The 26,163-nt window shown below is 30.5% G+C and overlaps 1 protein-coding gene across 1 annotated transcript; it reads right to left on the bottom strand.

The window, feature by feature from the left end:
• Positions 1-4,172: 4,172 nt before the first annotated feature.
• On the bottom strand, positions 4,173-11,614 carry LOC110634581 (diphosphomevalonate decarboxylase MVD2, peroxisomal). The gene is made up of 10 exons (XM_021783633.2): positions 11,046-11,614; positions 10,201-10,399; positions 9,077-9,140; positions 7,926-7,989; positions 7,746-7,826; positions 6,685-6,771; positions 6,212-6,369; positions 6,048-6,096; positions 5,294-5,418; positions 4,173-4,721 (listed from the first exon to the last, which is right to left on the bottom strand). Exons 1-10 carry the CDS (start codon positions 11,250-11,252, stop codon positions 4,508-4,510), a joined length of 1,248 nt encoding a protein of 415 aa, XP_021639325.2. The 5' UTR covers positions 11,253-11,614; the 3' UTR covers positions 4,173-4,507.
• Positions 11,615-26,163: the final 14,549 nt, after the last annotated feature.

The following is a 26,163-nucleotide window of genomic DNA, read 5'->3' as shown; positions in this document are numbered from 1 at the left end:
GCTCCTTCATAGGAGTGATGAGGTCTTGCAATGAGCGACTGTAGCCTATGATAAGTTAACCTCCTATAGCTTGACAGTAGTAAATAGTTGCCTGAATTATCGAAATGCACACCTGAGAGTCTTTGGTACCAAGAGGACCAACAGGAATGGATTTTATAGCTGTTCCATTAGTTGGGTTAAATAAATCTTCCACAATATCAGCTTTCCATTGCACTAAGTCATGATCTATAAGGTCTAATACTAAATTTATGTTGGGGGGAAAGTGGGCAGGTCTTTCAACCCTGTAACCCTCTATACCAGGGACCCAAGGGTCAAACCATATTAAAGAATCTCTTTCATCTCCAATATTCTACCGTAGACCTTCTTTAAGGACATCTAAACCTGCCAAACGGAGCTTTTCGGATAGATGTAACCGATAGTAAGCTTGTATGGGCAAAATAAATTCCCTTGAGGATTTTAGCCCAGCCTGCAGCATTGCTTAGCAAGACAAGCCAAGTTCAAGAGTCTGAAATCTCTAAAGCCCAAACCACCTTCAGACTTTGGATGAGACACATTGCTCTAATTAATCCAATGCAATTTCCTTTCATCCTCTTTCCTACCCCACCAAAAATTTGCTAGCAAACTATTAAGCTTTTTGCAAAAGCTTATAGGATATTGGAAAATAGCCATTGAATTTGTTGGAATGGTGCTCAATACAGACTTGATGAGCACTTCCCTTCCTGCTTGTGATAACAACTTCTGCTTCTAGGATTGGGTTTTGGCCAAGATCTTTTCCTTCACAAAGTTTAATGCCTGGACTTTGGATTTTCCCCAAAGAGACGGAAGCCCAAGTTATTTGTCATCTGAATGCATCTCCTGCATATTAAGCAGTGCTAGTATATGGTGCTTCATGGGCAAAGGTGTACCGTGTACGCTTGCTAAAATAGATGGATGATTTGTGAAAATTCACTGCTGCTGAATACTTCGTTAAAGTGTCAAGGATAGAAGCTGCTTCATTCGAGTGGCCCTCCAAAATAGAAGCGTATCATCCGCAAAAAAAGCATCAATAATAACAAGGGTATGCCTTGACGCCTTGAACCCCTTAATTTGCCCATTATTCAACGCCTTAGTGATCAAACAAGAGAGAGCCTGATTAACAAATAGGAAAAGGTAAGGTGACAAAGGGTTTCCTTGTCAAAGACCTCTAGAAAGAGCAAAACTATGAGTTGGGTTTCCATTAATAAGGATAGAGAATCTCACAGTAGTAATACACTGCATGACAAAATGAACCCATGCTGGAGCAAAACCAAACTGCAGGAGAGCCTTTTCCAAGAAGGACCATTCCACCTGATCATATGCTTTGTGCATATCCAGCTTTATTGCCATATGATAAGATCTGTTGTTTGAAGTTCCAAGCTAATGAAAAGCTTCATGAGCAATGATAATATTGTCTTGAATGGCCCTGGAAGGGATGAAAGCTGCTTGGTATTGAGATATTAGAGTACCCATCTAAGGTTTTAATTTGTTCACAATGATTTTAGATATAACTTTATAGACAAAATTACACAAGCTAATTGGTCTTTATTGATGAACAGAAATAGGGCTTTTACATTTTGGGATTAGAACGATAATCTGTTTAGATCTTTCAACATATGCCTTGAAATAAAAAAGCTTATCACAGCTTGACACAAATCTTCCTTAACAATATCCCAATTCTGCTGGTAGAACAAACCAGGAAAACCATCTGGTCCTAGCGCGTTCTTTCATCCCAAATCAAAAACAGCATTTGAATATTAGAAAGGTGGAAAAATCTGGAGTTTCTGTCTCCTTCCATTAACCAACTGATTCTAGACCGCTGACTCCAGTGCGCTTTATCTTGTCTCCACAAATCATTAAGCCTCTTCAAAAGTTGTAGCTCTGTCGCTTTGTTATAAGCTTCTGCAGTTCTGCTATAAATGTCTTCCAATTCATTTTTTATCTATTGGATCTCAATTTGAGTAACTCTGAAATGAATCCAACTCCATTGGCTTAATGCCTTCCTGCAACTTTTCAATTTAGCATCAAAACAAAACATTGGTGACCCTCTGATTTGCTTGTTCCATATCGAAGCTACGACTGAGGAGCAATCTCTGTGTTGGGGCCATTTAGATTCGAAACAGAACAAGAAATGCCGCTTGAAAATTCTACCTTCCAGCAAAAGCACTAGTGGCCGATGATCCGATCCAATCATGGCTTCATGTAATAAATACGCCATAGGAAAGACTTCTCTCCACTCAATAGAGGTAAGGGCACGATCAAGACATTCTAGAATTGCATTTTCCTGAAACTGCATGTTAAACCATGTGTAAAGAGGCCCCTTAAATTCCAAATCCACCAACTAACAATGATCAACAAAATCAGCCATATATCTTGAGAAGAAGTTACTCTTTTTTCACCCAATTTCTCTGCTTGTGATGCTATAGCATTGAAATCTCCAATGCATTACCAAGGTTCAGGTTGATAAGGGTAAAAAGCTTGCATATTCTCTCGAAAAGAGGCTCGGTGAGTTGAGCCTCGACTACCATAAACAAAAGTGACATGGCTTAAGCAATTACGAGTGACCAGATTAACCATTGTATCCACAAAATTAAAATTTGGCTGTAAGATGGAAATATCAACACTATCAATCCACCATACTGCTAGACGAGAACTGATAATAGGGATAATTGTATAATTTTCAAAAGTCTAAACTTTAATTGGTGAATTTTTTTAATTTGAAATGGAATTACAAATTTTTTAAAAATTAAGGTCTTTTCTTAATTCTTTTTCTTTTGTTATTGCCCTTTAATATACGTTATTTTGCTATTCAGTTTAAGTGCTTCCTCTTTTGTTGTAATTGAGACATTATATATTTTAATCTGCTAATTTCTAGTTACGTGCATGTTATACTTATTATTTATATTTATAATTTAATTTATATATATATTTTTTAAAAAAATTCTATGCTAATTAATAAATAAATTTTAAATATTCTGAATTTTTTTAAGAATTAATATATTATTAAAAAAAATAAAGATACCTCTAAATTAATAATGTTATAAAATATATACATATATATACTATCAATTTTAGATTAAGACTATGAAAACATATATGAACATAATCATCTTAGAAGGAGTAGTTAGTAATAGAAAAAATAAAATTGATTTATTTTAAAATTATAAATTATAAAAAATGTTTGTATATAAAATTTTATCATCGTAAGAACTCTTTTTGTAAATAATAAAGCTATGTATTTAATTAATTTAATTAAAAACTAAAGATATTTAGGTTTATAGTGGAGTTATATATCTATGTTTCATGTCCCCATAGTGTGCGAGATGCAATTCTAATTAAAAATATTCTTTAATAAAATAAAACTTAAATTTAAATAAAAAATTAACATAACCAATTAAATTAAAGGTTTTTGAATAATAACAAATTAGTCACGTAATTTTTTTTATTTAGAAAACATGAGTTTTTTTTTATAGTTAGTTATTTTTTATTAAATTTTATTTTGAATTAAAGTTAAATACAAGTTGGTTAATAATTTTAAATTTATATATACCCTAACATATTTACTTTAAATAATAAATAATTATAAATAATATAAATAATGAAGGGTATTTTAGGTAAATCAAATGTTTCCTTTCTCTTCACATATATATATAGTAAGACATTGAGCCAAATATAATGATTATTTAAATTATTAATTAAAATATATAAAACTAAATATATTTGACATTATTCGAATAATTATAATTGGATTTGAGACTTTTTATAATGAATTTTAATTAAATTTAAAATAAATTTGAATATTAAAAATATTAAGCATTACACATACAGAGAAATTGATTTTCGCAGGCAGCGTCACACATGCTGCTTCAGGACCCAAGTATTAGCCAATGTGATGGCTTCTAAAACTTTGCAGGCTCCAAAGAAGCACAACCAAGTTTTAGAAGACTATCACAAACAGTTTGGTGTTTGACAAACCCATCAGTCCAATGATTCATTTGCTTAAGCCAGAAATATTCCAAGCTGCAATCCCCAGGTGTAAAGATGAAAAAAAAAAACACATCCCAGGATCTTTAGAAAATTGAATCTAACTGGTTAAATCATTGAATCTTGCAAAACTAATCATAACCAGGGGCAACGAAAAGCTGGAGAACCAACAATTTCAGGCAAACAACTAAGAATTTATTCACTGAACAGAGCAACAGAAATACAGAATTTTTTTTGAATCACTGTATAAGCTATTTCAAGACTTGTGGCTGAAAGAAACTTAAATGAACTGTTCTTCACAAGTAAACTCTAAATGGACCCTGAAGCAAAAAAATGAATTACAAATGCAAGACAAAAGCCGCATCACAGCAAGTTCGTAAGGAACAGTTACAGAGGATTGCTTCCCTGTAACTTCAATTACAGAAAACAATCATCAGGCTCAAAGTGAGGTTTGCCTCGACACCGCAAGATAACAGAAGTGAAAGAGAAAGGGCAACGGATACCCCTTTTATTTAGGGAGCCCAGTTTCAGGGCTGAGAAGAGCCTGACTTTCATCAGAGAGCAAAACCGGACCCTGGCCTGGTCTTGTACAGATGAAATAACTAACATCCCCTTTGTACCTTGGGGCATCTTTAATTTCTGGAGGTGGTGGCAATGCTTCCACATCCTTCAAATCTTCAATCCCAGCATCTTTTAGTATTGACTTATCACCAAGAACATAACTTGAGAGAGAAAAAGGTATAATCAGAATACTCATCTAACAAGGTTCTGTAAGAAGCAGCCCTGAAAATACTGCACTTAATCCTTTTATTGAGTCTTCCATTTTTTGTTAGTTTATCGTATCTTCCATTAACATTTCATTTGGGAGCAAGTTTTTGGAGGTAGGATAAGATTTTTTTAATGTAATTAAGACATATGAACTAGTTTGGGAGGGAAGTTTTATGGGGAAATTAAGGTTTTTGAGGGTTGTTAAAACCTCCAAAAACCCTCCAAAAACCCTCAATTTCTTAATCCACCAAATTGGGGTGTTTGGAAAGTTTTTATAAATTAAATATTAGTTATTACTGTTCTTTACTTTCTCATACCTTTGATCCAAACAACATAACTTTAGTAAACTATCATTTACCTTACTTTCCTCCAAAAAAAAACGTAATATTAAAAAAACCTTATCTTACCTTTCATTACTTTATCTTACATTACTGTAAAAAAAACCTTACCTTACTTCCTTAATCTCCTCCCAAACAAAGTGTAAGAGACAGTTTATATTGTGTTGTTAATATCCAAAGAAAAGTACCTGTTTAATTCAGTATCAGAATTTGGAGGGAAATAGAAAAGCAGCTTCTGCAGTAACTGGGCAGCGGCCTTCCTATTATGTGCAATTAGAACTGCATTAGGCCCAGCATCAAAAGTATAAGCCACCTGTCAATTGCTCACTATTAGTCGACTGTGCTACTAATCAGCAATATCTCACATGGAATGCACAATGTTTTATCAGGGTGCCTCTAAACCATCTATGTTGCTTTAATTTCTATAATAAGATTGGCTAAAAGACCAAAAAAAAAGACATGCCCAATCAGATTATGACTGACGGGCAGATAGAAAGAGCTCAATCCAACCATGAGGCTTGAAAATTAAATTTTCCTTTTCCAAGTGAAATTAACATAATATTTCAATAGCAACAGAAATTAACAGTTTGGAACAAAAATTGACACAAGTAAGAAGCAGCCTCATGTCCAGGCATTCTGAAAGCATATACAAGTCTTAAGTTTCAAAAACTGAAACCACCTAAAATTAACAAGTCAATAACACGAAGGGGAAATGTTAATCATTGGAAAGGCAATTTGCAAACACTACTATCATTATATCAAGTGTAATAATGCATGCCTCAAGTATAAAACAAGAAAATTATAACCTATGACTGAATATTGATTAATGACTATTACTGTAGCTACTTTTGAACTCCAAAAACCGTGTTTCTAATTTTTTATGATTTCTCTTCTAAAATTGTGATGTATCCTGTCCAAATGAAAGCTAAAAAGTAAACAAACCTGAGGTGTTCCTACAGAACGATTCCATTTTTCAACACAGCTGATTATCCTGCAACAAAATCATTATATTAATATTAAAATCTAGAGTTTGATACCCCAATCAGAACATGAATAAATATTTGGAACAGCTTATATTTCCATGTCAAACTGGAAATGAAACTTGCCTGTGTGATGTATCGTTCATGTAGAAAATTGGAGGACATGTATCCATGCAGACAGCATGGAACTGGTTACTATCAGCACATGTTAAGTGTGCAAAAGATGCAAAATTGCGGTTTTTTATGGACTCTTCCATTTGTACAATGCGTTTTGGTACTATCTCCTGTTAAAATCAAAGAGGAAAGTATCTCCAAAAGTTCAATCAAAATTTGAACACTCATATTAATCTATAAATGACATAATATGAAAACAACTAACATCAAAGAAAGAGTGCACTAAAAAAATACAAAATCTGAAGGAGAGTAATCCCAATGAAAATAATATGGCCAAACTACGAAGCACAATTATGATCTGGTATAGGACACTAGCCCTACTTTAAACTCATAAACATCAGTCATTGAGAAGACTTTCCTTGAATAGGGAGACAACCTTATAGAAAATCAGCTGCATGAAATATAATTAAAGAATTAAAAATCACCTTAGCTCTATGTTGCAAAAGCAAGCTGGTTTCAACAGTCTCACGCATTCCTGTGGTGCTACTCGTTTCCTTCTGCCGTGAACTTACCTGGAAAACAAAATAAACAATGAGATTACAAGAACATGTAGCATAGAGAAGTAATTGCTAAATGAGAAAAAATGAATCTCTATAGCATGATGTTATTAATGCAGATCAGATTTGGTATGTTAGAAACTAAAACTTATAATACTATAAATAAACTAAAACATCTTATCACAAAATCTAAAATAGTTGTGCATGTTTCATTGCACCAAAAGTGTTTGCACCACAATATGCAGTGACCAGTACCATATCATGTTTCTTCTAAGATATTTAGAACGCATTTCACAGCTATACAAGATATAAGCGGATTGTGGTAACCAAAAACATTGAGAAAACTCCCACATCTATTTTATGGGAGCTCAAAATTAGGAGAAAATTAGAAGCTATTATTTGACAATCTATACAAAACTTCCTGTTTTTTACCACCAACTTGTTCTAACATTTAGCATGCTTGCATTGCAGGCAGGAAACGCGCCTGTATGTGTGGTTACACATGGAACTTACTTCTTAATGTTCCAAATTCAGCAAAATGGAGAGATAATATACAGTAGAAGTTTAAAATATACAGATATCCACAGGTGGGACATGAAGATGTTGTCATAAACAAATAAATAAAATAAAAATCAAGTAAATGCAGAGTAAAACATCTCATGAAACCAATCATATGAATACATGTTTCCTGTTGCAAATTTCAAAGAACATTTATCATAAATATGCACTACTAATTAAAAAAAGCCGACAAATGAAGTTTTTTGAGCAGTAACTCTCACTACACTACCACAGAATAGGATAGAATGTAAAATAAATAAATAAATTTAGTTAATTAAAATAAAATGATTGAGCCAAAGCCACTATGAAGGAAATTTTAAGAAACAGCATGTCAACATAGTTTCAGAAGTACTTAATCCAACATAGTTTCAGAAGTACTTAATCCAAGAGGCCAAGACCAGTACAAGTGTTAAATAAGAGAAGAAACATACCACAGCAATAATAATAACAAGATCATCCCAGTGCTTCTCATCTACAACTTGAACAGCAAGGCTGTCACTTCCATCCTCAACCTTGAGATGAATTAATAAATCCATTAGATATGACCGCTCAAAATGGCAAAGCACCTCCTACACTGAAGGCACCAAAGATGAACCTCAAATCAATGTTACCTTTCCCATTTTCCACTTCACAAATCCACCAAACAAACTACGACAAGCACTGCCTGAACCTTGTCTAAGAAACAAAGTTAACAGAATATCAAACATTTGAATCCAACTTATATGGACATCTAAGATATATAAATATAAATTATAAAATATATGACAACTATAAAATAATTCAAGGCAGCAGGAAATAGAAAAATAAAATGACATAGTTACTTGTTGATACCCACCATGACAAAAATTTGAAATACCAGTTATAAACAAATGACCAGAAATGATGGATGCACCAGGGCATTCAGAATTATAAACAAAAAGCCACACATAATTCAATCCAACAAATAAGTTAAAGGGGGAAAAAAACTTGAAGTCATTTCTTGCAATAATTAAAAAAAAAAAACCATTGTAAATATGAAATAGTAGGCATAAAGCATATCTATGAACATTTAGGGTCTGTTTACTTGTGGAAAACAGTTTCCTATTTTCCATTTTCCATTTTTTAAGAAAATTACAGTTTTCAGTTTCTATAGAAAACATGGAAATTGTATTCACCTGAAAAATAATAGAAAACAATTTTTTGGTTTAAAAAAATAAAAAAATTATCCATATCTTTTACAATTAAAAAAATCACTGTAAAACATATTTAAAATTTTATTTCATTTTTAAATTTTGTTGATGTGTTATTTATTCATTTTATAATAATATGATTAATTTTTTACCATTATAAATAAATATTTTTCTAAATAATTATTCAATTTTACATATTAAAAAGTTATAACATAATTTTGGCTATAAAAAAAGTCATGGTTTTCCATTTGGAAAAAAAAATCTTTGTTATAAAGGAAAACAGTGAAAAACAACTTAACGCTGTTTTCCAAATCTTAGTTAAAATTTAGAAAACTGGCACATGTAAACACGAAATTCTGTTGTCCAGCTTTCTTAGAAAAGTTTTCCAGAAAACTACGCCAGTTTCACAAGTGAACAGGCCCTTAATATATGTTATGAAATAGTAAATTCTAAAGCTGCATACAAGCAGAATGCCTCCAGCAATGAAAGTGAACTACGCTACTCAAAATTATAAGCATAAAGACAAACATCCATTGCAACGAAGCACTAAGCACCTTGAAAATGGAAATATGTGTCAACCATAAATGATATACCTTGCAATAGCAGAAAGCTCACTATTATCTTCTTTAGCATTCATCAGCTTTGCAAGGGCAAAAACTGCAATACAACTTGAAAAATCAGATATATTCTTGATGAATTCTTCTGTCCCGTAAATACTAAAATTAAAGATAGAGGTTGGCACATGTAAAGCTGAAAATCAAAGAAGTGGTTGTTCAAAGCAGAATAATGAAGAGCAATTCTGGCTCATTTGGCAGATTCACATGAACTTTTTTAATCATGTCAAGTGGATCAATTCAACAAGGCCACAATGCAATCATACTCAATATAGTGCCTTCACAAAAATATTGATAACAAACTTCATGAATAATGAGGTTCCAAAAAAGGAATAAAGACCAGACAAAATCCTGTTACCAGGCAAGTAAAATTCCCATATATGGATACAATAAATTGAAAAAAAATGTACTGTCTATCATTCAACCATGCAGATTGACCAATAAAAAGCTCTGTGTCAGCAAATTGAAAATAATAATGAAAATAAGCCCGCTTGTGCTCTCAGAATCATATCAGTACTAAGGTTATCTGCTCTAAAAGCACATCTTGATTCTAGAGTCAGCTTGACTCACTTAAAATCAATGCTACTTAAGAGTCATAATTCCTACATGCAGCAGATTATAAGATTATGCCAGTACAAGGCATAAGAAAACAGACAAAGCCTATGAACATAAATTAATGACAGAGATAACATGTCATAGAAGGCTTGCTATGACCAGTTAAACCTCAAAAAAATTCCTTTCAAGCTATGAGTTCTAGATTCTAGAATAATTAGTGTTTCCAGCACATGATAAAAAGGTATGCTCAAATCACATGTTATTTTCATCCTTAATAAAGTTGAATTAAGGAATCAATCCATTTTTAGTGACCAGAACAAAATATATTTCCAAATAATACAACCCAGATCATAATTTTTCAATGAGCAGCTTCATCATAAACAAAAGGGACCAGAAAATATATTTTGAAACTGTATACTTGTCAACCATGTTTAGAGAGAGAGAGAGAGAGAGAGAGAGAGAAGTGGGAGTGCGGCGGGCTGGTGTTGGGGGTTGGGTTGGTTTAAATTGAATTAATATGCAAGAAAATTTGAGAATATAATCTTTACCAAGACAAGCAAAACCAGCAGCTGAAGAAGCCAATCCAGCAGCAGTAGGGAAATTGTTATATGAAGCTATATGTACATGCAATTTCTCCCAATCCTTCTTTGAAATCTTGATACCCCTTTCTTTATCCTCAACATCACAGGCTCGAGCACGAATTTCCCTTAAACAATTTTGGTACCTGCCCCCAGAAAGGGAAATCTCCTACACTAACCAGCAAAAACCAAAAGAGCCATGAATCAACACAAAGGCAACAGAAATTCTGCATGCAAATCAACAAAAATTAACAATTTGCTTTAGTTGCAAAGAACCAAAATTAGCATTTTAAGTGTTGCATAAATTGCACAAAGTACTTCCAGTAGGCTGAGTTGACTTATTATATTTGTGGTTAGCATAAGATACAAATCCTCAGCGAGTTTGTTACTGGGGAAGGAAAGAAGGAAAATTCAGATAATTAGAGTTCAGTATTTTTTGTTTTCTTGGTCTCCTCAACAATTTTTCAGCAAAAACAATTTTCCTCCATTTAAGTTTTGATAGCAAAAACAAATTTCCTTCATTTAAGTGTTGATTGCATTAATATGGATAGAAATAAATCTTACTCGACAGAATCACTTGATCATAGGAGCTTATACTCTCAAAATTTGAAGAAAGAAAATTGCCCAATGGAGCATGTATGATTAAGCTCATTCAAGTGAACTCCCAAACAGCCATTCTACAGATAAAAAACAAAACTAAATCCAGAAAAATTCACCATAAGAATTTTCATTTATTTCAACTCTTTTCTTCAGCAACCCAAAAACCCAATCCAACTAAGAAGTGAAAAAAAGGGAAAATGCAACTAAATTGATACCTTCCCATTAAGCCACATCCGATCCTGAGCAAAACTAGGACTGACGGCAACAGTAGTGGTAGTACAAAGATGTGCAGGATCCAGAGTAACACTTATGCTATCATTAACAGGCAAAATAAGCTTCTCATCCCTCTTCCCCCAGTATTTTATCACTGCTATATTAGTAGGTGTCTGCGCAGTCACCATTATCACCCATGAATCCGCCATTACAGCAAGCAACCCACCAACCAAAAACAACTTATCCCACCTAAAAACCAAAACAAACAACCAAAGAGGAAATCTCAACAAGGAATCTGAATTTGAAGGGGGGTGATGATGCGGTTGAAGCTATAAATAGAAGAGAGAACGGGAAGGACTGGAACTAGTAGAAAACAACAATGGTGACTAGTTCACGGGGTTGAAGATTTGAGGGCTTGTGGGTCCAGTCCCCATTTAATTCGTTTTTCGGGATTTAGAAGAACCAATTGAAATGGCTCTCATTCTGAATCTTGTTTTGTTTATGGAAGTTGAAACTCCAAAATCTTTTCGGACGTTGAACTGGTAGAGTGGTACCTGACCCGGTTGAGTTTTGGTAGTTTCTACCTATAGAGGACAAAATGGTAATTTAGCATTTTAGCATCTACTTCGGTCACGAGGTTTCCTTTTTCGCCTGACACGAATCTGGTTTAAATAAAGCATCTAATTTAACAAAACTAATTATTTAGTTATTTATTTTAAAAAATATATTAATTATCTAACTTTTATTTACTTTACTCTTTAATCCATTTTATTTTGTTCATATAACTAAAAAAATATAATTATATAGTTTATTTATTTTCTAATCTTTAAATTATTTAGCCATGTATCAGAAATTTTTTTAATTTTAAATATATTGATTAATATAAAATTTGATTTATACTAGACGAAATAAGTAAAAAATAGATAAAATAAAAATATAGAGATGAATTAATATATTTTTTAAAATAGAATAATTAAATAATTAATTTTATTAAAATAGATTATTAAATAGTAATTTTTTCTTAAATAAATTAGATCAAATTCACCTCATCTCATAACTTTAATCTATATTATGTAATAAGTGATATTCTTGTTTAAATTCAGTCCATCACTAAATTAAGACACAATATGTATAATGGCATCCGTATGTAAAATATATGAAATCTACATATTTTGTGTCTTAAATTTATGATGGACTGTATTTAAGTAAGTTTTTCCTTACAAAAGTAAATTCCTACAATTAAGCACAATCAATCCAAAATAAGAATCATCCACATGATAACTCCTTGAAGCTTGAATTGTAATTAGTGAATCCATCTCAAGTGCCACATTAGAAAAATCCTTTGCCTTTAACTAGCTAAAGGCCTTCCGAAAACTAAGAGCTTTCATAATCTTAAGTCATTAGACCATGTATCACAACTTGACGCTACCCTCATGCAACTTGCCTTATCTTGAAGCACCCAACCCAAGCCTAAACAATTATCCCGCACAATCAAAGCTGCATCAATGCTACACTCCAACCATCTAACCCGAGATGGTCACCATTTGATTGCCCTATCCCTATTGGCCTAATCATCACACACTGCAAATGTAAAAGAACTTGAAGTTTGTGCCTTAATCCACTCAATTAAGAAAGTAGCAGCCCCATTAACAATCTATATAGAACCCTTCCTAACATTATTCCATTAACAACCATCATGGCTGCTCCATAGAAACCACACAATCATGCACTAGAACTACAAATTATCTCTATCCAATTGCATAATCATAGCATTAATCTAATGACCCAACTAAGGAGCCATTACTGGCACTAAGGAATGGGTCAGCTTAAGGCTATCGGAACCCAAAAACCCAAGCAACTCACAAACAATTACTCTTTAGCATTTCCATCATAACATAAAACATTTTCTTTTAAAAATGGTTCAGAATTTTGAACCTTATCACATTTCTCACAAAATGCTAAAATATAATTCATACTTCCATTCATACATAGTACAAAAGAGTGCTTATGGATTTAGGTGTACATACAACTATTCTATTCTTTTCCTTACACATTATATAGTACAATCCTTTGAAACCACGCACAGTATCTAACATTTCATATATCACATGCCTACTATATAACTCAAGTACACAAAAGAACTTGCTAAAACTCTACCTCTTGCTAGCTCTTCTAGGAGACAACTATAATCTTGTAAGGCTTTACCTAGGGTTAAGGGAAAGGAGTAAGCTTGGAGAAACTTAGTGAGTAAACCAACTAAAACATTTATTATATTATTCAGTTCATACAAATGCAATGCATCAGTCAAATGAGTTTACACATCATAAACAATTCATATAAGATGGATTTGTCATCAATAATTTCCTATAACCAATTTGCTTAGCTCATATAGGTGCTCCTTAGGACTTTCTCTTAAATTCATAACATAATTAATGTGTTTGGCTCATAAAGAAGCTCCTCAGGTCTTTCTCTATCATAAATTGTGAGCCAAGGACTTGTTAGGCCTCAGCTGGTCTTACAACATAACATCATACATGATCATAATATATAGCATATCTGTACCATAGGGAAACTAGTGGGTCATCAAACATCCATCGTGCATCAACAATAATTATGCAATAATGTAATATATTTGTGTTTTAGATATAAACAACCTAATAATATCATGAAATAATGTATGCGAATGATCATGGCTCTCATTAATAATCATTAAAAGAATTGCATTCTTTAAGGTTAGTATTACATCTCTTGAAGCCTATCAAACACTATCATTACAAACAGTAGCTAATCCTTAACTGTATCCTTCCTGATTCCTCACATCCAATCCTATAAAAGACAGACCCTAAGGAGTTATCTAGATCTCTATATCTCTATAAATATATCATACAACTTATTCTTGGTCTAAAAGGTATTTAAAAACAAGTTTTGGAACTTTAAAACAAAAAGGAAAATAAGGCAAGTAGAACCAACTTTGGCTGCCAAAGTCTTGAACCTTAAATGCCCTTTTTGGGTAATAGCTACTCTGGCTGCCAAAGTAGGGAACTTCAACTGTCAAAGTCCTGAACTTCAAAAACTCCAAAGAAGTAACAGTTACTCTGGCTGTCAAAATCATGGTTTTCGACTTCCAAACCTGAGAATTTTTAGAATTCCCAATCTAAATTTTACGTAAAACCATATGCCTAAAATCTTAAAAAAAACTCATCCCAAAAGCTAAAAACTTCAATCAAACCACACAAACACCTTCTCATAACATCCACTAACTCAAAATAGATGGAGCCCAATACATCCATCAATAGATCAAATTGACAAGATTTTCTCAAGTCATATAAACCTAACACAATAAAAAACCCTAGTTTCCACAAAAACCACTTTCAACTTGTACATCTAACTAATTCATAACTTTGAAAACTCTCAATTAGTATAAGAAACCCTAATAAAAAACTCATGCATCCAAAATTCTTATAAAAACCAAAGCAAAAGTAAAAAAAAAAAAAAATCAATTTCATTACATAAAACCTCAAATCAAAACTCACATGCAATAACTTTAAAAACATCTTTCTCATAATGTTTTCACACTCTTATCTAAATCAAAAAATAAAGAAACAAAGCATGCATTCCACACTTTCTTCAAAAATCATCATAGGAGACTTACCTTTCCTTGAAGCTTTATAAAACCTCTTGACCACTTTAATCCACTCCTAGCTTCTCACCAAGAAATGAACTAACACAAGTTTGTTGCTCATGAGGATGAATTTTGTGTAGAAAATGTGTTTTTGCATGCAATAGTGAAGTGAGAGAAAAGGGTAATTTGTTTCTTTTTAACTTTTTTCTTGAAAATCAAAGTGAAAAACTATATATACCCCCCCTGGCTGTCGAGGGGACTTTCAGTTGAGCTTTCAGCTGTTAAAGTCTATACTACCAAAAGAACACCTCAATAGTAAAAAAAGACCTTCGACTACTGAATGTCTAATTTTGGGCTACCGAAAGTCTAACTTTCGGCTGCTGAAGTTCATACTACCCAAAAAGAACCTTATACTCTTTTCAAAAACAAACAAACAGATAACCATTCATATAAACTTTATAACATAGCATTTGCACACATATAAAACTTACCACTATTTTCCTTATCCGTGAAACCTTAAGTTTCACAAGAATTTCCCATTAACGATGGAAAATTTGACATTAGAAAATGGTGAATGTTACAATTAAACCATTTAACAAATGAGCCATTTTAGCCTTCCAACAAAAGATCAAAAGCACCATGCCAACATCCATTAGCCACAGGACATAACAGAAAAATATGAGCAAAGGATTCCTCTTACTATAGGCACACTAGACACAAAGGATTAATATCAACACGTCGTTGCAACAAAGCATGCTTAGTTGGAATACAATTATGTCCCACCCTTCAAATTAGATTTTTAACCTTTGGAGGCAATTTGGACTTAAAAGCTTCTTCCATGTAGTTGAAGAGATATGTAAATTTTGCAAATACTGTAAATTAATTAAAGTCTTATATCCACTACAAACAGAATAGATACCTTTAGGATCTTTCGACCAAAACCATGAATCTACCATTCAACTTCTTCCTAAAGGAATTTGGCAAATCAAAGTTTTGCTTCTCTTATTAAACCACACATCCAACACTAACAAATTTTAACCACCAACCTTTGCAGATAAAAAAGTTATAACATGAGCATTCGCCAAACTTAAAATAGTAAAAGAAGCAATAAGGGGATTCTCATCACTAAATAGTCAGATGTCAGCCCAAATTTTAGCCTTAAAGCCATTCCAAATCATTTAACTATAGTTTGATTGATGCTATTTTGACTCTTTACAAGTCCAAATCTATAAGACAAGAGCTAACATCAAGTGAGTTAATTTTTACAACCTCTCTGATGCTTAAGTAAGTTATAACACCTCAACTTTTATAAAATATTAAATTTGGTTGTTATTAGAATAGAAATATAAATTATAAAGTTTTGGGGAGAAAAATTTAATTTAAATTTAGAGTTAAAAGTGAAGATTAAATTTAATTTAAATTTAGAGTTAAAAGTGAAGCTTATATATTTTGGGATGGAAAATAAACTTTTGGAGAGTTGAACGACCAAAATAGAATTTTTTTTTTTTTAAATGACAGCTAGTCACTTCTCCAGCCCATGTGACTCTCCAGCAGATTTTTATAAAAAAAAGGAAAAAGAATAAGGAAATAGAAAGAAAAGAGAAAAACAAAAAGAAAGAAGAAGAGGAAGAAAAAGTGAGAGGGAGAGAAAAAGTCAAAAAAATTTGGGTTTCTTCAATAAGGAAGGATGTTGACAATGAGAGGAGAGGAATTGTGGCCTAAAATGGAAGAAATTGGAGAGAGAGAAAGGAGGAAAAATAGAGAGAAAAAGTAAGTTTAAAAGCTTGGTTTGAGCAAATGGGTGAGAGTTATGCTGCAAAATTAGTATTTATGGAATTAAGAGGAGAAAAGAAACATTTTGGTGCTTTCAAATCCGATGATCATTCCTAGAGAGTGGCATCCAGTGGCTGTAAATGGTGGTTCTAGTGGTGGCTTTAGTAACCTTGGGCCATGATTTAAGTTCCAGAAGCTTTCTCATGAATTTTTAAAATTTTTGAGATGTAAATAAACTTTGGGTAATGACTTATTCCTTAATTTTAATTCTGTGGTGTTTTTATTTTAGTGTTTATTAGAATGTAAAACTTGGAGAAAAATTCTAGAAAAAAATATATGATGCTTCTAAAATTATTTTGAGATAGAATATGGTGTTGGTTGAATTTTTAATTGATTGTGGAATATTTTTGAGAAAAAATATATATATGTGTGTGTTTTAGTTGGATTTTTAGTGATATAATTGAGATTTCGGTGGAAAGTGTTGGAAATAATATTTATGTAAAGATATAAGTTAGAAATTTGTGTATATTAAAATAATTATTGAATTTTGAATTTACATTTGTTATAGGGAGTTTAGCTCAATTTTTAAGAGGAGATGCTGTCAAATTTTCGTAAGACATTTAATATGATAAGTGAAGTTTATGGTCAGTTTTGATTTTTATATATTATAATATTTTTAAGAGGAACTTTTGGATTATGGTTTTTATGGAAGGAGGACTGGTATTTGTGAGTTGGAATCCTACAATATTAGGTGAGTTGATAAATATATAAAATTGATATTTTTATTAATTATATATTTATATGTTTATTTTCTTTATGCAAAACTAGGAATAGATAATGGTAGATATATATTTATTAAGTAAATAAAATGGGACTTTGAATTACAGTTGAATAAATGGTTGAATACACTCTAAATATACACAGATAGTATCTTGATGATAGGTAATTTATTTTTAGCTCAGTTTATATTTATATTATCTTTGAGATAATGCTTAATATACACATAGCCTTTTGGGGTTTATATTAGGTGGTCACCTTTGGGAATAGCTTTGCATATGTGTACGACCAGTATTTTTATTGCTCTTGGGTCGGTAATGTCATCATAAAGCCTAAGATGCTAGTATTGTTTACAGGCTGCCAAAGTTTATTTTGTGTGCTTAAGATGCTAGCATTATCTACAACAAGCATATTGTGAGTATATGAGGATATTGTAAATTTTATGATATTTCAATACATTTATTTGAGCCATATTTTATAGCATGGATTTTATTTTAGCTCAGCTATTTGATTTGATTTAAATGATATTTATTCAACTGATTTATTCTAGCATAGCGGTTGTGTATATTTAAATACTAAAACCTTGTCTATTTTCTCTTTGTTATTTATTTATCTATCTGTTCACTAAGTTTGTACTCACCTCTCCCAACTCACCAGTTTTGCAAGTGATATAAAGTGAATATTGATTATTAGTTTGAGGGTTTAGAGCTCTGATTAGCTAGACTCCACAGTCTTGGGAAGCAAAGCAAGGATGATTTTCAGGAGAGATAAGGGTATTGCATAAGTAAAAGGGTTTAAGAGAGTAAAGAGTAAGAAAAAGATAAGATATATATATATACCTGATAGTGCCCTTTTATAGGTATCAGCTAGACTCCTATTAACATATGGGTGTGTATTATAGTAGAACTGGTAATTCGACTATCATAGGACTTAGACCCTATTGTCAGAGTTCTTCTGGGAGTAGAACTCTTATTGTATCGACCCAAATCCAAACTATTACCAGCGCTAGAGCGCTGAGAGGCATAAGACCACCAAAATTCATAGCAAGCCTAATATTGACCTTTCCTTTTATTCTTGCACAACATACAATATATCTTTATAAATAAAAACCCATTAACATACTATTCAAAAAACATCGTTTTATTTATCATTTCCTAATTTACTAATAGATATTACTTTCAAAAGATAGAGCTCAATACATAACACCTAGCTAAAGCTTTCCATCAAAATCATTTACATTCTTTCCTTTAAAGCTAATATATGTGTAAATGAGTCTTTCTATTCTCTTATGCCTTCATTGGCTACTGTCAAAACTCTATACTCTAATAAAATCATAAATCTCTTTAATATAATCTTATTGCAAAATATACAGTGGCAAGCACAATGCCAAAATAACTCACATTATATGTCTTAAAATAGTTCCACAAAATGGTAAAAAAAAATACACAAACTTGACTACATAAAACCTTAGAGCTTATTTATCTAAAATCTGCTGATTACTGCCCTTACTCTTGTCCCTAAAATGGATATACGGACATGAGGAGTGAGTATATAAATTCAGTGAGTAAAGAATTACATAGGGAAGACAAATATATTATTAAAATACAATTTAAGCATATGAATGCATCATTTTCATGAATGGTTTCACAATACAAACAATTTGCAACAATGAAACTATATCACCAAAGGATTGCTTTCCCTTTACTATCACATCATGACATATGTCTTATGTATGGGAGCTATTTATGACTTCCTCTTATCATATTATATCAAACAAATGGGGCCAAAGATATAGAATTGCTCACTCGAACATCCATTTCCTTTATTTCATATGTGAGTTTATAATGCATGCATGCTCATTCCTTTACCTTTCCTTTATCTTTCCTATTGGCAAACATTAGATCATCCGTAGCCACCATACATAACACAATTATAATATGCAATAGTTTCATGAGTTACGCATGCACATGCACTCACACAAATATTTATACATTCCTATATACAAAACATCTAATTAAAATAGTTAAATAATGCATGAATGCACATGTAAGAGGATTTAAGAAAGCATTTTGTAATTTCTACTTACCTCGACAGTATTCCATTTGACTTGACACTTACTTCTATTTAGTTATCTCTCTTTTGGCTTAAGTCTTTGTAATTTTATTCTCAGATCTATAAGAAGATTATTTTGAAAAGTATATTTAATTGTTAGTTTCATTAGAATTAAGTTATACTATATATTTGGGAGACAGTCCACTTTCAGTAGCCGAACATCCGAACATGGGACCTTTAGGTCCTGATATGGGTGTTGCCAATTGTTTACATACCTTAGCTACTGAAGCTTATTGCTTTAGTTGCTGAACCTGTATTTTTAAAAATGCCTATTTTAGGTTTATTACTCTATTTAACTTATTCAACCATTCCAATACACATTTCTAAAATCATTTTTACCCTTTCTTTATTCACACAAGTTTTTATATTAATACTATTCATTTTCTATTGCTTTAATGATCTAATCCTTTTCTCAATCAGTTAACCCATTTAAATTCCTAACATCAAGCATTACTTTAAAACAAACCTACTTACTTATTCCACTATTCCAATCTCTTATTTGAAAGAACATAAACATAAGAAGTACTTACTTGTTAGGTTCCTAGGGTTTCCCTTTTCTGCCTTCTTTCCCCTAACCCCAGATTCTCCTTTCTTGTTCTTTCCATTATTCTTTTAAACTAAGGAGTATTTGGGTTTCTCTAGTTTTGCAAGGTTTTGGAGAAAAGGAGATAAAGATGTGAAAGGAGAAGAGGGAGAGGGAAAAGGAGCAAAGAGTGGGGAAAGTGGTTTATGGAAAATATCTAAGCTTCCTTCCTTTTTATACTTCTGTTTCTCCATGTTTGGCAATTGAAATTAAGTTCTTCGATGGTTGAAGGTGTCTTATCACGAATACTTTACAAACTCTATTTCAATTGCTTAAATTATAGTTTTCATTAGCATTTTACTTACTTTTTGTCTTGTTATTAGTTAAACTAGGTTCCTACTCATCCAGTCCTAGTAGAACATTTTGTTTCTTGAAGGCATATTCTGACATACACCGGTAAAGGGTATTTCATTTACTTAGTAAGGTGAGTATCTTGGAATTCAAATCCTTTGTGACTTAATGTCTAAATTATACATTTGGGTCAGATTGTCTGAATCAAGCCATATGGGCCGAGCACCCAAGCAATTAACCCATCATACCTAGGTAATTTATGGAGCGTATTATCACTGATTTCAAGAGGGATTTAGCTGCTAGAACACTTTGCCAATATAACTTGGATTGCTGTCAGTTGTGGCATTCAAAAAATTAGTGCTTGGATAATACCGAGCCTTATAAATTCTGATAACTAATAAACCAGAGGCAGTGAGCAAACACCAACCTTGTTTTCACTAGGATAGCCAGATCAAACTTATGAAGCTATTTGAAATTGAGATCACCACAATCTTTCCTCAAACATAATCTCTCCATACTTATCCACCTTATACCATCATTTTGCCCATTCCAACCCACCATAATGCATCATACTCATCGTTTTCATATTACTCAATTTTGTTATGGTGTTCAACAATCTCATCATCATTCATGCCTTCAATGTTAATTTATTTGGATTCTTTTTTGTGAGGACATAGGCAACGTTGAACAGGTTGAGATAGAATTATACCTTGCCTTTTCATCTCTTGAAATGTGCTTCCTTAGAGTGGAGCGTTTTCTATTGGTTTTTAAGAGATAGGTTCAAAATATGAATATCCTTAAAATTGTTGGTGAAATTATAATAAGTAAACAATAATTAAAATATAAGGAAGAATTTAATAAGATTGATTAAGCTGAGGCACGAATATTCGCTCTCTTTAAAGAGATTCAAGCCCTTTGCAGTAAGCAAATTCTATAAACTAATACGATAGACCTTCTTTGTTGACTTGCCCTTTTTAGGATATAACAAGCTAACAATTTTATCATGCGAATCAAACTAACTTTGCACCAGTGATTGAATCCAAAACTCCACATAAAAAGCACCTTTCTTTGTTGACTTTAAACTCTCTTTCTCTTGATTGTTTGGTATTGTTTATAAAAGGTAGAACACGAGTACAGATATACTTAAAAAATGGTTAGATTTAATAAAAAGATTTAAGTTATTTTAATAAATATACTTTATTAATTATAGTATTTAATATTAAAATGTTATAAAAATAAAAAACCGCGATAAATGAGATGGAAGGATAAAAGTGATATTGATTTTATAAGAATAAAATGGTCATTTAAATTTTTTGACAAATTAATTTAATTAAATGCACCTATTTGAAATAAATTTGTTGATTTATATATTTGATTTATTTAAAAAAGTTATATATTAGATTTTCTAATTTTAAAAGCTCAAACATCATTAACATAATTGTCTATTTAAAAAAATAATTTAAAAATTATTTATCTATTTTAAAAATTTTATAATTAAAAAGTAGTAAATATAAATTGAAAATAATTTTTAATATTTTTAACTAATATTTTAAAATAATATTATTTTAAGCAACAATTTAAATAACAATATTAGGTAGAGCCTTTGTCAAGTGCAAATAACAATAGCTTCCTTTTCTATATTCTATCTCTTCTCTCTCTCTTTCTTATCCTTGTGAGCTCTTTGACATGATCATTGGTTAGTATATTCACTAGTGGTTATCCCACTCCTTTTCCTTTTTGCCTTTTTATTTATTTATTTATTTATTTATTTGCATTTTTCTCAATAATCTCTAAGTATCTTTTTGGAATAGATCTATATTTGACCTCAATCTTTTCTTATTAATAGATCTGCGTTTTGTTTCCTTTTTTGAAAGGATTTGTTGTTTCCTCTTCTATGAGAATTTGGTTTGTTTTGTCTTTTTGAGAGGATTTGCTATTTTTTTCATTGCGTGTATCTATTTTTTCTTTTTTCTTTTTTTCTAATCATAGAGTTATTAGATATTTTGTTTTATTATTTGGGTAGGAGTGCAATGACATAGAAAGTATATATTTTCTCTTTAAGAGTATATCAAAGCTTGATGGTTTCTAGAACGAGCTTGTAAAAAAACCATGGAGTCAAATAATGGTAAAATATCACCAAGTTGACTTCTCACTGAATAACCAAATTAAATACTTTGTTAATGCGATCAAATCTTTCAAATTAAAACAATTATTATTATATTTTGTATAAGTGGTTTATCTTAATTTTTCTTATAAAAAATTGAGTTGTTTCCTGTGAAAAACAATATTGACTGTCTCATAGTTTATAGTTCGCAAAGGTATGCCAAATGCTAAGTATATCTCGTAATTTTGGCTTTGACTTTTAAACCAAACAATTATGAGAATTGACTCTACTGTACGCAATTTCATCAATCTCACAAGTAATCGAAAGTAAGTGAACTGGATTGAATGCTTTGATTGATTGATTGAAGAAAATATAAAGCTTGAAATTAAATGCAAAAGTTTAGAAAATAAAAGATAGATAAATATAAAGATAATTAAATTTGATTTGATTTTAATTTTTTAATTATTTCAATTTGGCTCGATTTAAAAAGTAAAAAATTTAGTTAAATCGAGAACCATGCGTTTTGATATTTAGTGTTAAACCTATAATATCTAATACTCTTCTCTTTTACTCTTTTTTAGTCACCCATCATGCGGCCTTACCCATTCCTCTCTCTTAACCTTTTGTTTGGATTGAGGAAAATAGAGCGAAGAAAGAAAAAAAGAAATGCGATTTCTCACATTTCCTTTGTTGGATAGCAAATGGGGGAAAAAAATGAAAATAAATAAACGAAAATGAAAGGAAATTATGTTTTCCAATTTCCCTTCATAAATTCAAAATATTTTTCTCCAATTTAAAATGAAATAAAGAGAAATGGGGAGAATTAGACATCATTTATGTTAAAATTACTTAAACACTTTGACATCATATAATAACAAAAATCATAAATTCATATCAATTAAGTAATTTTATTAGGAGAGAAATTTATTTTTCTTCTATTTTAGCAAAGTATCCAAATAATAGAAAAAAAATTTCTTTATTTCTCCTCTTTAATTTTTACTCATTTCTTTGCTCAATTAAGATCCAAACAAAGGGTTAGTCCTTTCTATTCTCTCTCCCTTCCCTAGTAGACTCAGACTCATACCACCTCTACAACAACACCAATTACGAATCCAACAACTTCTTGTCAGTACACTTTCTTTAAAATTAATCTTATTATTTCTAATCTTCCTCTTTTTCCTTTTTGGGGATTTAACATTCTATTCTTACAGCCACTTTACCCTCATGTTCTAGGGCATGAAGGTTTTGGGTAAGTCTTAATTTTACCTTATATATATATATATATATATATATATATATATATATATATATATATATATATATATATATATATATATAAGTATAATAGGTAGGTACAATTATATTTATTATTCATAGTGGTGGAGAACTTCGTCTAAGAAATTTGTGCTTAATAAATGGTTAGATTTAATAAAAAGATTTAGGTTATTTTAATAAATATATTTTATTAATTATAGTATTTAATATTAAAATGTTATAATAAAAAATAAATTACAGATAAAAGTGATATGGATTTTATAAGAATAAAATGGTCCATTTTAATTTTTTGACAAATAAATTTAATTAAATGCACCTATTTGAAATAAATTTGTTCATTTATATATTTGATTTATTAATAAAAAGTTAAATATTAGATTTTCAAATTTTAAAAGTTCAAACATCATTAACATAATTGTCTATTGAAAAAAAAAATTTTTAAATAATTTATCTATTTTAAAAATTTTATAATTAAAAAGTATTAAATATAAATTGAAAATAATTTTTAATATTTTTAACTAATATTTTAAAATGATATTATTTTAAGCAACAATTTAAATAACAATATTAGGTAGAGCCTTTGCCAAGTTCAAATAACAATAGCTTCCTTTTCTAAATTCTATCTCTTCTCTCTCTCTCTCTTTCTTATCCTTGTGAGCTCTTTGACATGACCATTGGTTAGTATTTTCACCGGTAGTTATCCCTCTCCTTTTCCTTTTTACTTTTTTATTTTTATTTTTATTTTTTTTGTATTTTTCTCAATAATCTCAAAGTATCTTTTTGGAATAGATCTATATTTGAACTCAATCTTTTCTTATTAATAGATCTAAGTTTTGTTTAAGGATTTGTTGTTTCCTTTTCTATCAAAATTTGGTTCTTTTTTTAAAGGATTTCTTATTTTCTTTATTGTGAGTATCTGTTTTTTCTTTTTTTTTTTTTTTTTAATCATGGAGTTATTAAATATTTTGTTTTGTTATTTGGGTAGGAGTGCAATGACATAGGAAGTATATATTTTCTCTTCAAGAGTATATCAAAGCTTGATGATTTCTAGAACGGGCTCGTAAAAAAACCATGAAGTCAAATAATGGTAAAATATCACCGAGTTGACTTCTCACTGAATAACCAAATTAAATACTTTGTTAATGCGATCAAGTCTTTCAAACTAAGATAATTATTATTATATTTTGTATAAGTGGTTTATTTTAAATTTTTTTATAAAAAATTGAGTTGTTTCCTGTGAAAAACAATCTCGACTGTCTCATAGTTTACGTTTCGCAAAGGAGTGCTAAATGCTGAGTATATTTCCTAATTTACGTTTTAACTTTTAAACCAAACAACTATGAGAATTGACTCTGCTATACGCAATTTCATCAATCTCACAAGTAATCGAAAGTAAGTGAACTAGATTGAATGCTTTGATTGATTGATTGAATGAAGAAAATATAAAGCTTGAAATTAAATGAGAAAGTTTGAAAAAAAAAAGGTAGATAAAGATAAAAATAGAGATAAAGATAAAAGACTATTAGAGTCTGAGTTTTATTGTTTGATTTGTGTTGTTTGCAAATTGTTGCTCATCTGAATTTATAATTCTTCTTGTAAGTACCTGAAAGATTCTGTAAGACATCTTCGCATTCTACAGTTGCTAATAGTTATCAGCTCACTCCCTTATAACTCCTTAGAATTGCTAAGAACCTCCTTTATCTTAAATAATCACCAGATAACTCCTAAGATATTTACATAATAATTATTTTAGGTCATAAATTAATTAAATTAATAAAATAAAATTAATTTAATTAATTCTTAAACATAAAAATAATCAACAAATAAATTAATTATTTTAATACAAACAGTAAGAATATGAAATTTTAGTAATTTAAATTTATATTTTGTGTTAATTTAATGGAAACTCTATTTTTTTATTTTAAAAAAAAAAATTCAAACAACAAAGATTTATCGTTCTTTGTCACTTGAACATTATAGTTTTTTTTTTTTTTGGTTGAAAGTACAAACAATGCCATTTTAGAGAGTGAGTGCTTTGTGCGTGTTTATTAATTTGATGATGGTTTTTGTCTTTTCCATGTGAATTAACAGCCAAAATAGTGATATGGGCGGTAGTTGTATTGATGGGTTTGAATCGTTGAGCCGCTATGCATTAAAAAAGTTATGAAATTTGATAATTGAAATAAAATTATCAAAATTGTTGATTATAAATAAAATATAGAAAACACAAAAATTGACTTTCTTTTGCAAATAGACAGATCTTTCAATCAATGATTAACACATTTTACTGAATTAAAATCTATAATTAAAAGTTTCATATTTTCATATATTATGCAAATACGCTTTGTTTATTTTATAAAAAATATTTTTTTAGAAAATACTTTTTAAGATTTACCATATTAAAAAAATGAAAATAAAAAAAATTTTTTAATTAAAAAAATTATTTTTAAGAAAAATGACTTCCTCCTTCTGAAATAGGAAGTCATTTTTCATTTTTTAAATTTTGATAATTTTATTAAAATATAAAAATATTTATTTATATATACTATTTATTTAACATTGTGAAAAATATTTTTATGAAAA

The sequence above is a fragment of the Hevea brasiliensis genome, chromosome 14 (assembly GCF_030052815.1).
Source record: "Hevea brasiliensis isolate MT/VB/25A 57/8 chromosome 14, ASM3005281v1, whole genome shotgun sequence".
NCBI classification, from domain to species: Eukaryota; Viridiplantae; Streptophyta; class Magnoliopsida; order Malpighiales; family Euphorbiaceae; genus Hevea; species Hevea brasiliensis.
The sequence above is the reverse complement of the archived record's forward strand: the minus strand, read 5'-3'. Positions and strand labels throughout refer to the sequence as shown.